General features: G+C 34.7%; 1 protein-coding gene across 16 annotated transcripts in view; it reads right to left on the bottom strand.

The window, feature by feature from the left end:
* LOC111510822 (uncharacterized) overlaps positions 1-17,570 on the bottom strand; it is a 326,252-nt gene that overhangs the window by 274,404 nt on the left and 34,278 nt on the right. Inside the window, exon 5 of one of the 16 annotated variants that reach the window (XM_074172261.1) lies at positions 1,721-2,469. The exons of the other annotated variants lie outside the window; for them this stretch is intronic. Within the exon in view, the coding sequence (XP_074028362.1) occupies positions 1,721-2,469 (749 nt within the window). The remainder of the gene's footprint in view (positions 1-1,720; positions 2,470-17,570) is intronic. 16 annotated transcript variants of the gene reach the window in all.

Consider the following 17,570-nt stretch of genomic DNA (forward strand, 5'->3'; position numbering starts at 1 on the left):
TTGAACAAGAACCACATTAAAGTCTGTTTGTGAATACGTAATAAACCATACTTTAGGAATCAAAAACACTGTGTGATATTATTTCAATGAATTGACCCTGAAAAGTAGTTGGTAAGCGGCATTGAAGGTAAATTGAAATAGTTAGTATATTAGTGGTATTTACGCGTGTTCAATTTGCAAGAAAACTTTATTTCTTATTTCGAACTCCGTGATGATGCCTCGAATAGGTGATAAGTTTAGATAAGTTTAGTTCAATCGGGTACGAATTAACTTTTTGACTTTATACTTCTCCATAGTTAAACAAAAAATGTGGGAAACTTTCGAGAAAAAATGAAGTTTCCCACATTTCTTATTTATCAAAAAAAAAACTTTCTCACCCAAAAACCTATCTCTTTTCAAAATATTTCCTTTTCTATCTCATTTAACATCTCCTTCAAAGAATCTATCTATACCAATATAAATGTGAAAGTTTCTGAGGATAGATGCATGTATGTTTATGCCTCTTTCACGTCTAAATTTTGTCACAATATAACAATAAGTATTCGGTAAAATGGAAAAATTCTTGCTCCCTATCTTGGCGTATGCTGCCTATACCGTGGGAGTTACATGGAGATAATGCACCATAAAAATAGTTCTGAATGAAAGTCCGCGGTAGCATATATTTACCTCTCATGTAGTAGCCACTATATGCAAAATACTGAGCCATGAATACAATTAAATTCGATAGATACTTTTTTTACAATGCACATTCTAGAATATCTGTCAAATTCTCATAAAAATGGATAAAATTGTCGTTTTAGGTATTTACACACATACATTAATGTATAAGTTTGTAAATGTCCTTATAGGACGAAACTGCAGTAACGTTAGTTACAAATAAAAGCGGTAAAAACATAGAAAGTCAATTCTCTTTTCTTCATTATGATTTCCTACCACGGCTATATCCATCAATTTATTAATATAGATAAACTTTGTCTTTTCCACTAAGTAATTTGGACGAATCGTTTGAAAGTTATCACGATAACTTTAACTTGAGACAACGCATTAAGCCATTGCGCGTCGCGTCTACTGTAAGACGACGGGGGACGATGCGCGGTGGTAGAGGGGCAGTCTAAACAATGAAGCGCCAATGCCAAGAACGCGACCCCAACGCAGGCAGACGCATGGGGGCAGACGTCGTTGACGATTGTTTTACTTTTGCGAATTTCTTTAAAGGTAACATAATTCGAATCTCAAAGCTATTCATTACTTGGTGCAGTTGGCATATTGTTTTGGTTACTGTATTCCTAAAGTGAAAATATAAATTACTAGCTGTTTGCCCGCTCGTATATTAACGTATAGCAAAAGCTACTGAACCTAGAATCTTGAAATATACAGGTAGGTTTTTTTGTACAGCGTAAATAAGCATTAAGAAAGGGAATCAGGGATTTCCACCCCAAAGGGGGAAAATAGCTGTTCAAAGATTGTATTGATTTTCGGCAGTTTTGAAGTTGGAAACCTGAGGTTTTGGATTGATAAAAAAATATCGTAACTATTTGCTTGAAATAGTTTGTTACGAAATTTAATTCGCGGACGAAGCCGCGGGCAACTTATACTTTCATGTATCAGTTCACCTTACATACATTATATTGAAATAAAAATATTGATACAAATATCTTCAAGAAAGTTTGTTTTGAATATGTAGATCACGGATGAAAACGCAGTTTTTAGACAAGCTTACTTTTACATTTATGCTTCTTCATAACAGTGCTGGTTATAAATTTCTTACAACAGACCACACATTCATAAGGCCTCTCGCCAGTGTGTAAACGTTTGTGGGTGATAAGCGTCCCTTTTTGGTTGAATGCTTTGTTGCAAATATCACAAACATGAGGTTTTTCTTTAGTATGGATGCGGCGATGGATTTTCATATTCTTCTTCACTTTAAAACGTTTCGAACATAGATCACAGGGATACGGTGCTTCTCCGGTGTGTATTCTCATGTGAGCAATAAGACTGTCGTTCCCCGAAAGAGTTTTTCCGCAAACGTCACAAACACGGGTGTTAATACCCTGGTGGTTCTTCATATGATATTTGAAAGACTGTTGACATGCCATCACCTTGGAGCAGATTGTACACCGATAATCTTGTTGTTTATTAGAGAATTCGTGATTTCTGACATGTACTCTATAATACTGGAGATTCTTGAACACTTTGCTGCAAGTTTCGCATTGGTGTCGAATAGCCAAATGTAAAGACGCGGTGTGCAATTCAAGCGCTTTTTTGCTGGTAAATGTGTTCTTGCATCGGTCGCAAGAAAATTCCTCAAGTGTTCCCAAGTGTATTGATTGAATGTGATATTTCAAAGACTTCTTGTAAGCAAAAGTCTTAAGGCATATGTCGCAGGTTTTTTCTTTGTCCTGTGCATAACTCTGACAGTTTTGAAGTGTTTCAAGTTCTGACTTGAAGCAGTTTATTCTATCGTTCGGTCTGAAATAGAAATTGTCCATGAAAATAAAAAACACAACACGTAATCATCAAATCTTTTAAAAAATATGTTTTTCCGTTAATCAGCTGTCGCCCCCATACGAACGACAACTCTCAGAAGTTGAGAAACTTGTGCGAGCTAAGGACTAACGAGGTCTTACCTTTTAACGTGTGATTCCTAACACGATTGCAGAATCATCCCAGCTTCAACCAGATAAATTCTCTCGAGAAAAATATCTGGTCGAGGCGGGAATCGAACCCACAGCGCCCCATTGTGAGTCGGGCGCTCTACCACCACGGCCAATTCCACAAATACCTTTCATTTTCGAACATCTCTAGGTAGAAGGTGTCCAAAGAATCACTAATCAAAATCCATCGGTACTTCTAATAAATTATGAAATATGTTTTCTGCAATTACGCAGTAAATGAGTTCCCCCGTGAAAGAAGGAGTTGAAAACTCAAAAACAATCGAAACATAAGATTGTTTTCATGACATGGACCCACAATTTATCAATTTTCATATTTTTCACGAATATTTTCCGAATTATTTATTTCACGAGAAAAAAATCTATCTTTTCTTAATATTCAGAAAGTATAATATAGAAAATAGTGAGGGTTTGAAGTTTTATCATTTTATGAATTTGATGTTTGTATGTATAATAAAAAAACAGGTATGATTTAAATGTAAATATAATGAAGAAAATGTCAAGAATTGATCTAGGAAAACGATATTTCATTTTGCAATTTTTCTCTTAAAATTTTTCGAACATTATATTCAATTCTCAATTCCTTACATTTTCCACAGTAAGTAATTTGTATCATCTCTCAATAGCAGTAAATTTTACACATTTTATTGGTTTCTCAAATGGATAACTCTCAACTCACCTCTTTGAGACGAATTAGTGGGAGCCATCTAAATCCCTTATCAAAAAACTAAATACCCAATTTTTTTCAAGTAATGAAGTTGAAACTAAAAAATGTTTTTCCCAAAAAAATCATTATCTTCTACAGAATTGAATGTAGTTCACAAGTTTTATTGTAGAAAGTAGTTTTTTGGTTGATATTTTTTAGCCTTATGATCTACCGTAAAAGAGCATTAGAGGAAAACGCCAAATTAATATAAGTAATTGAATCCTAATGATTCCAATAATTTTTTTCAAGTTGTGAAAGATAAAAATACCCAGAAAATCAATCAAAAAATAATAATGTTACCACGATTTCTTTTGTCACGGTATTTCAGGAAATACCGTGACACGGTAAAATTCTAATATAATTTCAAATTTTATCAGATTGTGAATGATCAAATTATCCAGAAAATCCACCGACTGAATAAATTCCACAATTCATTCTGTCACAAGATTTCAATAAATAAATTGGAGAAACGGTACATCAAAGCTTGGTTGCTTCGAATAAAATCGAAATGGAAAAGTATAAAATAAAAATTTATTATAACACGCTTGAACAAGTAAAAAATATACACAAAAATGTCAACAAAACAAATTAGGATTTTCAGATCTAGAATCTGACAAAAAAAACGTATTTGGAAAGACATATAATATATTTTATACTAAAGATTTTTTCACAAATCTAGGAACATTGACTTTCAAGGCTGGCGTCAATGTTTTGGTTGTTTCACGGTTTTGCCGTGATCTTTCTTCTTTAGTTACAATATCAATTTTTTTTCAAGGACAAAACACAAGCACTACAGGAAAATCCTTAAGGCGCTCTCAAATGCTGGAGATTAAATCCATTCGGAAAAATGTTCTCAGGAAGTTTACTCTAGATGAAAGACTTCTTAAACAGTGACGTTCGAGTTGTACTGACTTGTACCTCAAAACGATGAGCAGCCAGTCCGTCGCGTATTTCTGATATGTATTGCTCTTGGTGGAATCGAATGTGCCAAGTCACTTGAACACTTTCCGTGAAAGTATCTATAGGGAAGGGAACACATCTACACCCTTTTTCTATTTTCCAGGCTATCAAGGTTGCACTTGATGTTCGCGTGGAATTCAGCAACTTCAGAATATGTTTGGGGCAGAGCTCCATACATGGAAACAATACTCCAAAGAAGGTCTGATCTGAGTTTTATGAAGCATCAAAAGTTGCTGAGGTGTATACAGTTTTCTGGTTCGGAACAGTGTTTCAAGCTTCTGAGAATCAGCCTTTGCAATTCCAGGGACATGATTGTGCCAAGACATATATATTGGTGTCCATTTTAACCCCCAACAAACTTATCGAAGCGAAAAGTTTCAAATGAAAGTTTCAGTTGGTACGTCAAGAAGAGTACTTTGACCACGCCACTGAAGATGACTGCCGCAGTTACAGTTGAAACGTCTGGAAATTGTAAGCAAAGAAGACTAGGGCAAAACTCGGAAACCAACCAAAACACTTTTCACAAATCTCTTGAAAAAAAGTTTTTCATAACAAATAGAGATGTAATATCAATAAAGATTTCGCTGACAGAAGAATCTAACATGGAATATGCAAAAAAAACAAATGAAATGATAATTTTTCTAATTGAATTTAGGCAAAGTGGTGTTTCATTGAAGTGAACAGAAGGTTATTTGCATTTACCTAAATCCCAAATATCTGTATGTGAAAAATTAAAACAAAAATCAAAAAACGTGTCAAGTAGGTCCCGGACACCTATGGTTCTTCAGCAGAGTACCGCTGATGAAAGTCCTTCCACAAACAGTACAAACATACGGTTTTTCCCCGGTGTGGTACCTCAAATGTATTTTCAAGGCGGGTCTTTGTCTGAAACCTTTCTTACAAACAGGGCATATGTACGGTTTTTCGTTCGTGTGTATTCGCACATGCGTCCTCAATAAATTGTTAGTACTGAAACCCCTACCACAAGTCGAACAAACGAAAGGTCTTTCCCCCGTATGGGTGCGCATGTGGTTCTTCAAGCTATCCTTTTTGGTGACAGATTTCCCGCAAATATCGCATACGTGGTTTTCCTCTCCTACCCTATGCTTTCTCATGTGAACTGTGTAAGTAGATCTTGACTTATAAACTGCTGAGCATTCGGAGCAACGATACTCCTTTTTAGGTTGACTTAGGTCGTGTACAGCCACATGACTATTCAGACCCTGGAGGGTTTTGAATGGCTTTTGACAACATTCGCACTTGAATCTAACGTCTTCATGTTCTACTTTGTAATGCACATCCAAGAGTTTCTTGAGGAAATATCCCTTGCCACATTTGTCGCATGTGAAACTATAGTTTTTCAGGTGTACGTTCTGCATGTGTTGCTTCAGTGTCAGAGGCGTTTTGAAAGACATTTCGCATAATTCACATCTGTGAGTATAATCGGCGAGATGCACAGACTTTTTGTGTTTCACCATCGTATTCTGATATAGGAACAACTTCCGCAGATGTCACATGAGATATTTTTTTTCTTGTGCGCTCTCATGTGATTCTTGAGTTTTGTTGAGCTAGAAAACATTTTGCCGCAATGTATGCATTGCACAGAACTGTACTTATCCGATCTGAAAGGAAATTTTTTGTTAAAAGGAAAGTACAGGAAGTTTTATGAAATTTATCATAGGAACACAGTATATGGTACTGAACACAAAAAATTGCTTTTAATATAGTAAAAGAAGATATTTGGAAATGTCAGTAGATCCTTCAGATCCAAAAGAGTTAATAATGATGTGGTAGTAACTATCTGATATTGGTACAGTTATTATTAAGGTGGTAAACATTTAGCGCTCAGTAGAATTTCCCAGGAAATTTTTCAATATGCGAAACGTAAAGGCCTTGTTTCATGCTATTGAAAACGATACTAGTTTGCTTATAGATTTGCTCATCAAGCCTAATCGGTCCAAAGATCTGTTTATATTTGCAGAAAAAAAAACAATTCGAGAAGCAAGAGTTTAAATTGGCAGCGTGTCTGTTAACCAATAAAATTTATCTTGTCTACAGCGGTGTGGCCGAGTGTTTTGGTTTTTATTATCCGATCACAGAACTGAAATTACAGTGACCCAATTTGACAGACGCCATTTTTGTTGTTATTGTTGTCAACTCGGTGTGAATTCAACTGGTATAATCCGATTTGTTTGTTATAATTTTCTAGAACGTTTCCTTTTATAAAAGGTAGGTTAGGTCATTTCCAACCATAGTTTTTGTGTACATTTTATTTCATGTGGATAATCTTTTCCTTAATTTAAAAGTTAACGGGTTCATATACACTTACCTAAATTTCTGTAATATCATTTTGAAAATGTCTGCTGCTGGAAATATTCTAAAGTTGGGAAGCATTTGTCGGGAGCTTCAAAAAGATGTGTCACAAGACCCCCCCTTTCCATTCAATGTTTTTCCCAGATGGCGCCCAGTCGCCATAAAGTTTCATCTGTCAATTTCACTTCAAAATAAACTATTCATACAATAATTTCGATATCCCAAATTTCAAAAAATAAAAGGGGGAGACATTAAAGAAATGTACTGTATGATGAACACATAAATTCAGTTTTTCAACTAATCCCAACTGACTAGCTGATTTTCATGGTATATTTTAATTTTCATGGGCATATTCAATGTTTGGATGCATATAGGAATCTTAAGTTATATAAAGGTCTACTGTGTTTACATTTGCCCCAGAATTTTCTGAGGAAAGGGTATAGGTAAATACGTGTGGGACAAATGAGAACACGTATAATTATATACTTGTATATTTACATTTACAAATGGTCCGATACCATATGATAAAAAGGCCCCTTACTCAGAGGTACAGTGGAGCAGATCTAGTAAATGCAGTACCCCATGTGACCATGTAAAAGCTTAAACAAGCCCAGGCCACCTATTATGTTCCCATTCCAGTAATTTATGATTTTTATATATATGATTTTTACGAAAAACTACGTGAGCTGATTCAAAAGTGTGGGCTAATTGGTGTTAATAAGGGATGATTTACAATTAAGTGGCTCCAAATGTGATCCTTTCAGAGTTCAGGTTATAGACGGAATAGGGGTACCATTTCCTAGGGTGTCAGGGAGAAAATGTAGCATTGTTTCAGCATTCATTACTGCAGATGGATTTTTCCAACTCCGCTTATTGGGTTCAAAGGAGCTGCTGTCCAAGCCCGTTGGACGTCACGGGACGCCTCGCAGATGTGAAACATCCACTGATTTACAAGTGTTACTTATATTTCCAGATGCAGATGGTTTCTTCAAATGTTTTTCAAACAATAATCGATCGCAAATTTAGCAAGCACGCCCAAATTCAGTATTTTAATAATTATCATTAAAATATTCATGAGCTGATTCATGGTATCTAAATTGACTGCAGTTATTCGGAATTTCTGTTACATTTGCGCTTGATCGACTTCTTCCAACCACTACATGCTGCATTTCTCCCAAACCAGCTATACTTATTTCATCCATTGGTTCAATTTTTATTTCTGTGAATTCTATATTTGGAGATGTAGAGAATTCTGTAATCATTTCTGCATTTTTTAAACGTCTTCTTCGTTCTGCTTCACGCTGCTTCAATTTATCTCTGTTCTGCTCCCTGTATCTTTGTTGACGTTCTCTTTTTTTTTGGAGAGCATTCATTTCTTTATCAAATGAACTTTGAGAAGTAGCAACTACATTTCCAGAATTTGCACTTATTTCATCTATTATTGGTTCATTTTTTATTTCTGTAAATTCTATATTTGGAGAAATAGAGAATTCTGTAATCATTTCTGCATTTTTTAGACGTCTCCTTCTTTCTGCTTCACGCTGCTTCAATTTCTCTCTGTTCCGCTCCCTGTATCGTTTTTGGCGTTCTTTTTTACTATTATAATTTACTCTAAAAAATATAGAAATGTTATTAGAAACTGAAATAAAAGTTAATATATTCTGATACTATTAGGTTAATACAATCTTAAATAACATTAATGATATGTCTTGTGTTCAACTGATTTTAGTGATGTCCAGTTTCGAAAATAATATTTTGTGACCTTTGTGATTGTTGGGTACTGAAATATTTATTAATAATATGTGATTAAAATATACAGAGTGCGTCAACAAAGTTCCCTCGGTCCATTGCAATCAGAGAAAATAATTTTTCGAACTGTTTTCAGACATATTGATAAATACTATCTTTTAAAATTACTTTCTCGCATACTGGGTGATTCGGCCAGCGTGGCTAACCAAAGTTATATTTTTTTTAAATAGAACACCCAGTATATGAATACGTCATTCGATTCCATGATAGGTATCAGCGGTTCCAACGGTAAGAAATGCGTGAAAAACTAAAAAATATCCAGTTATCCATGACTGACATATAAAAATGAATCTCGGAATTTGTCAATAACGCCATGTGTTGAAGTTTATTTTCCGTGTAGATTGAATCATTTTCATTATGAATTATGTATTGGAAGATATATTGCAAATGGTACATGCTTTGGGGGAAATTGACGAAAACTGCCTCCTTGCATCTAGGATTCACAAAGAGAAGTTACCCGAAAGAAAACAACTAGATGGAAGGGCATTTCAGACTCTAAAAATAATATTTCAATCACGAGAAGTTCGAACATGTCTATCCTGTTACAATCGAAGAGAATATATTTCAAATTGCTCTTCTCCTTGTTGGAAATTCCCATGTGATTAGTGACTTTTCATAAAAATGGAACTGGGAATCGGCATAACATAAATTATTATGCAACGGAAAAATCCTCATTTTGTTCGTTCCCTGAACCATCAACAGCGTTGGTCACTGAATGTCTGGGGTGGAATTCTCGAAAAAAGAGTTATCGGGCCCTATTTTTTGTATGGGCATCTCACCGGAAGAAAATATGTAAGATTTTCTCGGCATGAGTTTTCATATTTATTTGACGGCGTTCCATATGGAACAAGACTTAGAATTTGGCTACAACAAGACGGTGCACCACCACATTCTAAAACGGGAATACCCCAACGATCATTTCAATCAAAAATGGATAAGTAGGGGGGTGGGCCTGTGGCATGGCCACCCAGATCACCTAACCTGACCAAAATTATTTATTTTTTATGGGGATATATCGAATGGATTGTCTACCAAACTCCATCAACATCTATGGAAGACATGAAACAAAGGGAAATTCCAGAGGATATGCTGGAACGTGTAAAGAATTCGTTTAAAAAAAGACTGACATTATGTGTTGCAGAAAATGGTTGCTATCTTGAACATTTTTTGTACTCCTGTATTCATAAAAAATGTAGGCGTTATTGTTCGAACTGAAAAAGTTTTGAGTAAGTAAATGTAAAAAAATGAATTTTTTGTCAGTTTTATCAATTGTTGTAATTGATAAAACTGGGTATAATTTGTAAAATATCTGGTTTTCGTATAGTATACCTTTGATAAAAAAAGGTGCGAAATGTTGAAACATTTCAAACAAATAAAAAAATACAGGGTATTCTATTAGAAAAAGTTAAAATATGTCTGTTTGAAAATGAATTAAACTTGACCGATTTCACCAAGCACCCTATACATTGTTTCCAAAAATTGAGATTCCCGAAAATTATCATAGCGATGTTGACTAACTATTCCTAAAAAAATCCACTTGATTGCTGTAGACATGCGTGTGGTGAATTAAAAAAATATTGTCTGCAAAATAGGTTTTTCTGGAATAACTTGGCAATGCCGCAATGGAAGTTCGAAAACAAAAATTCCTTAGAGAGCTAAAAATATATGGAATCGAATGACGTATTCATATACTGGGTGTTCCATTTAAAAAAATATAACTTTGGTTGGCCATGCTCGGCTGAATCACCTACTATGCGAGAAAATCATTTTAAAAGATAGCATTTATTAATATGACCGCGAAAAAAATTTTAGCAATTCGAAAAATGTTTTTCCTGATAGCAATGGACCGGAGGAGTCTTGTTGAATCACCCTATACATGAAAAATTTTCAATGTGGCTTTAATATACTAGTAAATTCAAGAATATTAGCTAGTAATTGCAATATATTACTGAAGATCTTAAATTATAAATATCAATAATAAATGTTTCAATATCAGTCATTAGAAAATTAATTAATTAATTAGTTAATTAATTTTTGATGTTCCTGTCAATAACAAATAAGAAAAACATTCGTGCGCTACTCGCTATCGCTGATTTTGAAATACAAGTTTGTCAGTCTTTATGAAATTCATTCTTCAAGCAAGTGTTTTAGTGCATTACTTTTCATAAGAATTAAATTGAAATTAATTTACAAATATTATATGCTATAAAATTTGTATAAAATTCAATCTACCAAGAGAGTAGATATTACATTTATTGACCATTGACACAGACCAAATATACGCGGGCTCAATGCACAGGTAAATGCACACTTTAATTAAAAAATATAAAAATATAATTAACTTACTGATGACTTGATAGTGTTTTTTGTAGGAGGCTGCTCACTTTCACTTTCTAAAATATAACTGTCAGACATATTTTATTTTTAATTATGTTTAAAAATTATTTACTTGGTAAAATACAGGTTATGTATACTGTAGTAAAAACAACTGTATACACTATAAGTATCCAAGCTCAGAGTGGCGAGGGAGATAGCGTAACGCCGAACCAGTGGGAAGAGAACCGCACAGTCGCTTGCGCATGGCGACCCGTCGCCACGCCAGCCATCGGTTTTACGTGCGGCTATAGATGTTTTACATAAAAACGTATTGATTTAAGAGTCCCATTTTCATCAGTAGTTAATAACCATATTCATACCAAATGTGATTAAAATGAGAAAAGAACGGGATATGCCTGACCAGACTGCTCTTTTGTTATTCGACGATACCAACATCATAGTTAATGCGTTCGGAACAACGGAAGCACCAACTCTGGCACTGAGACCGATATCAAATCGCCTTTGCTGTCTACCGCAGTAGTAGACGAAACGTCATGCATGAAAGCCTGCGTACCACGGCCAAAAAAACTGGAAAATAGCTTTCACGTATCAAGTATACTTATATTTTCCATAAAATCTTTTTACGGAATAACAGGTTTCCATGGCGAATTGAGTTTACGTGTACATGATTTTCACATTATAATAATAATAATAATAAATTGGCTTTATTGATAATAAAAAAAAACAATACAAAGATACATTTGAAAATGAAAATAGGTTACAGGAGATTCTGGTACTCCTTGGCGAAGTCTAGCTCAAAGCTACTCAAACTCAACCGTCAAGCACCATTCCAAAATGCACGTGAACATACAAAAATAAGACAATTAACAGTGATGGTACCACGAAATGAGAAACGCAAATAAAAATAATTATTGTGATTACATATAAAGGGAGTTGATAAATAATTAAATTTAATTGATCTGTTGTTTATTATTATGTCCAATGAGCAAAAGTTGACATTACTGACTATCACAGATATAACTTTTATATTTGTATTTGAATTATCTGATATTGAATCTCTTCATTATAAAGTCCGAGTTCACTGTGCTCCTAATATTCCTGAATATAAAATAAATATCAACTTAAGAAAAGAAACTTATGATAATTCAAGTTCTTTTTCAATAAAGTTCAGCTGAAAACTTTGGTTTAACATTATTCAATTCATCAATACACTAAAACCAGAGACCAAAAACAAAGCATTCGTAATCCAACAGCAGACAGCGTTTCGACCCGCAATAGGTCCCAGATCCCATTAGTGGTGCTAGCTGTTTTTGGACTCTGGTTTCATCTATTTACCCATCAGTGAAAGACATAGGACGAATCTCGTTCAGCGGTCGATATTGAAGCTTGTTTTCGCAAACGATGTTTTTGCAGAGGATACTCGATTTATTCATGATATTCGTGGATTGGATATTCAATCAATCCCATAGATAGCGCCTTTCGAAGGGAAGATGTCAACGCCTTCAATAACTAAAGCATGTTCTTTAAAAATAGTGTCCAGTATTGTAGTCTTGGTTCACCTAGCACTTCATACGGGTCAATTTAGCGCTGTTTGGTATTGAAGTAAAGTAAAGTAAAGTAAGGTACGTTACATACTCAAATGTTTGTAGAAAGACATTTACGATCAAAATGAGTCATATATATTGAACAACACAAACTTTTCAAATATTAAATAGACAACACAGACATTTTAAAATTTCTCTTAAATATTCACAATATTCCAATATCAACACAAAGTTCGACCAACCTACAAATGAAAAAAAAAAAGAAATAACACATACACTATTGTCAAAATTAGGTTGTAGAAATATGTTCTAAATATTCATTGACTGAGTAAAAACAGTATCTCAGAAAATAGTTTCTCACTGTTTTTTTTTTCAACTTAGATTCACTGAGAACTTCAAACTCAAGAGGAAGACGATTATAAAAATTATAGTCCATGCCCCAAGCTATTTTGTGACATTTGGTTAAACGAAATCGTTCTGTTCGAATTGAGTTGGCATTCCGTGTGTTATACTTAGTTTTGTACATCAGACTGTCTGATAATGGAACTTGACTTTATGTGAATTTCAACTAAAACTGCAAATATGTATAATGTAGGTAATGGCATTATCTTGACTTTTAAGAAAAGATGTTAACAATGTTATCTATAATGAGTGTGACTGATAATTCATATAGCTCTTTTTTGAATCTTAAAAATATTCGCAGCACCCATAGAATTTCCCCAGAGAACTACACCATAGCTAATGGAAGAGTGGAAAAGAAAACATTAGGTTGTTTTTAGAATATATCTCAATTGACGAAAAATAAATATTGTTGGACATAAATTTACTTTTCAACTGATTAATGTAACTGTTCCGAGTCAGATTACTGTCCAAAGTTATTCCCAATAATGTTACCTCTTTCACGTCACATTTACAGTACGTACAGAAAAATGCAAAATTTGGGTTTTATTTGTATTTAATTCAAGATTGTAAAGCATGCAAGTTTCTGTTTTAAAAAAATCTGTTTTTTCGTTAATCAGCTGTCGCCCCCATACGAACGACAACTCTCAGAAGTTGAGAAACTTCTGCTAAGGACTAACGAGGTTTTACCTTTTAACGTGTGATTCCTAACACGTTACTACAGTTCACTGCTTGATTACGATTAGATTATTATGTCTCAATAAGAGTATAATGGAAGTTCCCTTAATAATTTCACTATTGAGTTCATTAGCGCGCCTGAACACTTAGGAGTTTTTCAGTGACATTACGGCATCTAGAACATCCTCCTCGATTATCGGACCTAAGAAGAAAGAACTAGAAGTATTGGTATTGTTGGCAGAGACTTGATGACATTGTCAGCAACATTTATGAAATGGTTATTGAAATGATCAGAAGACACATCGCATGATGTGTTTTTGGACTCTGGTTTCAATTAATATGATATTGATGATAATTCAGAGTCCTTTTTGAGAAGTCCAGCTAAAAATTTTGGTTCATTGGCCATTTATTTAACTTAGGAATACTACAAATCACTCCGTAACAATTTGTAAATAATGAATGAATCCAACTTTATCCGTGTTAGGAATCACACGTTAAAAGGGAAGACCTCGTTAGTCCTTAGCTCGCACAAGTTTCCTAACTTCTGAGAGTTGTCGTTCGTATGGGGGCGACAGCTGATTAACAGAAAAACACATTTTAACACATTCCAAAACAGTTTCACTGAACTTCAAGAAGATAACTATATACTACACTATTTTCAAATAATGAAGGATTGAATTTTGAATTCATTTATTGTACTTTTCAGAAGGATATACTTTTTGGAATATACAATTACCTGAAACTAACTTTGGTCTAGCCCCTTACACAAGAATTAATAATTTACGTTATCAATTAATTTTCATTTACATAACAGATGTTACTCGTTCAATCCAGATCGATATTCATAATTACGTGTTTTATACATTACAACTGGGTATAATAAAATATGGCACGATTTATGAAAGAATAATAGATTTATCGATTATTCAAAAAAAACAAGATTCCTATAAAGCTTCGATGTACTTTTCTGTAAATTAAATATAAATTTTATAAATTCGACAAGATTTGCACTTTCGCAATGGAAAAAAATACTGTAATGCAAAAAAATAAAATAAAAACTCTCAATATATTCAAAATAAAATAAAATCTCTAACCAATATAAATAAAAATCAATTTTTTCAGAAAACTTCAAAATAAATAATCAGTTCATTTATCGTAGATGCTTACGGTAACATAAAAAACTTTTCTTTTTTCTTTTCCTTTTTTTCTTTTGAGGAATACTGACAGGTACTTGAATTTCTTTAGTTTCTAAGATCTTTGGCGTAGTTTCTATAGCGACACTGTGACCAGTTATATGTTGGAAAAATGCTTCAGTTTCTTCGAAATGAATATTGCAGCACTTGCAGGAATTTGCGCCTAGAGCGGAATGTTTTTCTCTGATATGCCTGTCAATATCGTGGGCGGTGAAGAAAATCTTTTCGCAGATTCCGCATTCCCTTCGCATTTTCATTGCTGAGGCTTGAGAAGTTTTTTTGTGTAAACATGCATGGACCAGAAAGTTGCTCTTCGGAAGTATCAATTTACATAAAACACAGGAATAGGTTATGTCAAAATGGAAGAGCGACTCTTCTAAGCGAATAAAATGTTTACATCTTTTGCAAAATACTTTCAGGTGTGCTTCCAGGTTCTGCATGTGTGTTTCAAACTGTCCCAACTCATCAAAACGTTCCTTGCATTGCTGACATTGCAGTTCCAAGGTACCGTTGCTCGTCCTGTAGAATAAAAATAGTGTAGGACAAGGTTTTGTCGAATAAAATCGTTAGTATTCAAGAAAAGACTAAACAAATTTATATTTATCAAATCAAATGTTGAATATATTGAAGGTTCTATATAAAGGCGAGGAAGGGGGTGAGGAGGGTGAAAGAAAGTAGCATCAGAACAAATGAATATCTTCATAGATATTTTGATAATTTCAAGCGCATCTGACGTGATAGCGCATTCAAATATTCATATTATATAATGTTTTGTATGAGAAGCCTTTGAAATTGACGTTGGAGAGTCGCCAAATGGAAATAAATATGTTTTATGGACGTATACGCCTATGTTTGTTCCTGCTGGCTATTTGAAATAATTTTTTACGAAAATTAAAACTGAACAGCTATATCAGTTGAAAGTGGACAAGGGTAAAAAACACATATTGTCTTGTTTCCAGACAACTAACTAACTAAACGTGATGAGACAAAGAATGGTAATTTTATTCAGAGAGGGACAAGGCTCGCCGTTGAGGGTCGATGAGTTAAGCTTATCGCCCATTTGTCCGGCACAGCACAGCACGGCCCGTCCTGTTAAAATACGGATAGGATTGGAACAATGAAAATTACTGGACAACCGCATACTAGTGCGGCACGGCACAGCCAAGAGCGTCCATCGCCGGAAAGGATTCCAGCTCTCCGATCCTGACCGACAAATAACGGACGTGCTTGACGGACTGGGCAAGTGAGCGCTTGCCAGCATCAACTTGTCCAAAAGTGCTTGAGAAGTTTCTGTCTTTCTGTTTTGCTATTCCATCAGTTGACAGCACAGTGTCAGACGGTACCTATGAGAACGTACGAGAAAAAATTGAGTTGCTCGTTAAGGCAGAAGTTCTGAAAATTTGCCTGGAGTCATTCAAAATTACTGAAAAAATTTCTTCTCTTCGTCTTCTTCGTCAGAACTGCTAGTGCTGTGCCGGACACGTGAGTGACAAGCTTAAAGCTTGTCCGGCACAGCACAGCACGACGCTGTCCGTCACCTAATGGCGACATGTAGTAGCATTGCCCACTTGTCCAGCTAAAACTAGCATACTGAAGGTGTTGTTTGTTCGATTTCAAGAGAATTTCAGTTGACATCGAGCGGTGACAGAAACATGTCTATCACTAGTAGTTCTGACGAAGAAGTCGTCATTATAGTGGCCTCATTATTGAATGTAGAATAGTAGCAAAAAAGAAGGATTCCATTATTCAAAAGAGGGCAAATCTGGGAGAGTTTCATCATATTTTCAACGACCTGAAAGAAGACGAGGAGACATTTTTCCAGTATTTCCAAATGACTCCAGGCAAATTTTCAGAACTTCTGGATATTCTAGAGCCTGCCTTAACAAGCAACTGAATTTTTCCACGTCCATTTTCATAGGTACCGTTTGACACCGTGCTGTCAACTGATGGAATAGCAAAGATAGACAGAAACATCCCAGGCACGTTTGGACAAGTTGATGCTGACAAGCGCTGACCGGCGACGCGCTCACTTGGCAGTCCGTCACAGCACGTACCGTTATTTGCCGGGCGGGATGGAAGAGCTGGAATAATTTCCGGCGGCGGGCGTTTTTGGCTGTGCCGTGCCGGGCTAGTGGGCGGTTGTCCATTCATTTTCATTGTTCCAATCCGATACGACAAGTGGGCGATAATGTTTATGCTCTCTGCAAAGGAAGTGGATCAGAGGCGTCCCACATGTTGAGACGTGTTAAACGTACATAAATACTGCCAAAAACTTAATTCGTGCTCACCTTTAGTAACTTTGTTGTTATTATAGATACATTCTCTAACTAGAAACTTAGCTTTTATACACCCATTTACATGCAAGGAACAAATGAAAATTGAGATTTGACTTTTTGATTGAAATATCACTTTTTCTAATGGTATAGTAATTAATCGAGTCAACAACCCAAGCTTTAAAATTTCTCAATGTTCTAGTAAAGCGAGCCTTAGGAGTTTTCTTACGTCTAAATGAGGCTTTCGATATTTCAGTTGTTATGTACTTGTTGTTGCCTGCGTCTTCGTTTGTGTGAACAGGCAGTTTTTTTATCCTTCCAGATTTTTGAAAGCGAAAACTCCGTATGTATTAGTTTATTTTTGATTTATAAGAAAATAGTTTCATAAACTATTCATCTGAATAAATGTTTTTCCAACTAGTGGTTGACGTGATTCTTTGAATTACCGATTTTTTATTCCTAACCCATTGAAGTAAATCAAAAAATAAGTGAATTACATTAGTGAACAACAGAATTGACAGACAAGAATTCTGAAAGTCATTGTCTTGGGTACAGACAGCGATCAGTTATAATTTTACTATATAATCAAATATATTACGTAAAAGATGTAATATAACTCAGGTTCTGAAAAGGTCATAAAAAATAAGGCTGTCAATATTTAACATGTAAGGTTATTCTGAATAATT

Source organism: Leptinotarsa decemlineata, unplaced genomic scaffold (genome assembly GCF_025532065.1).
Source record: "Leptinotarsa decemlineata unplaced genomic scaffold, Ldec_3_MD MMD2_tig00000035_RagTag_RagTag, whole genome shotgun sequence".
Lineage (NCBI taxonomy): Eukaryota > Metazoa > Arthropoda > Insecta > Coleoptera > Chrysomelidae > Leptinotarsa > Leptinotarsa decemlineata.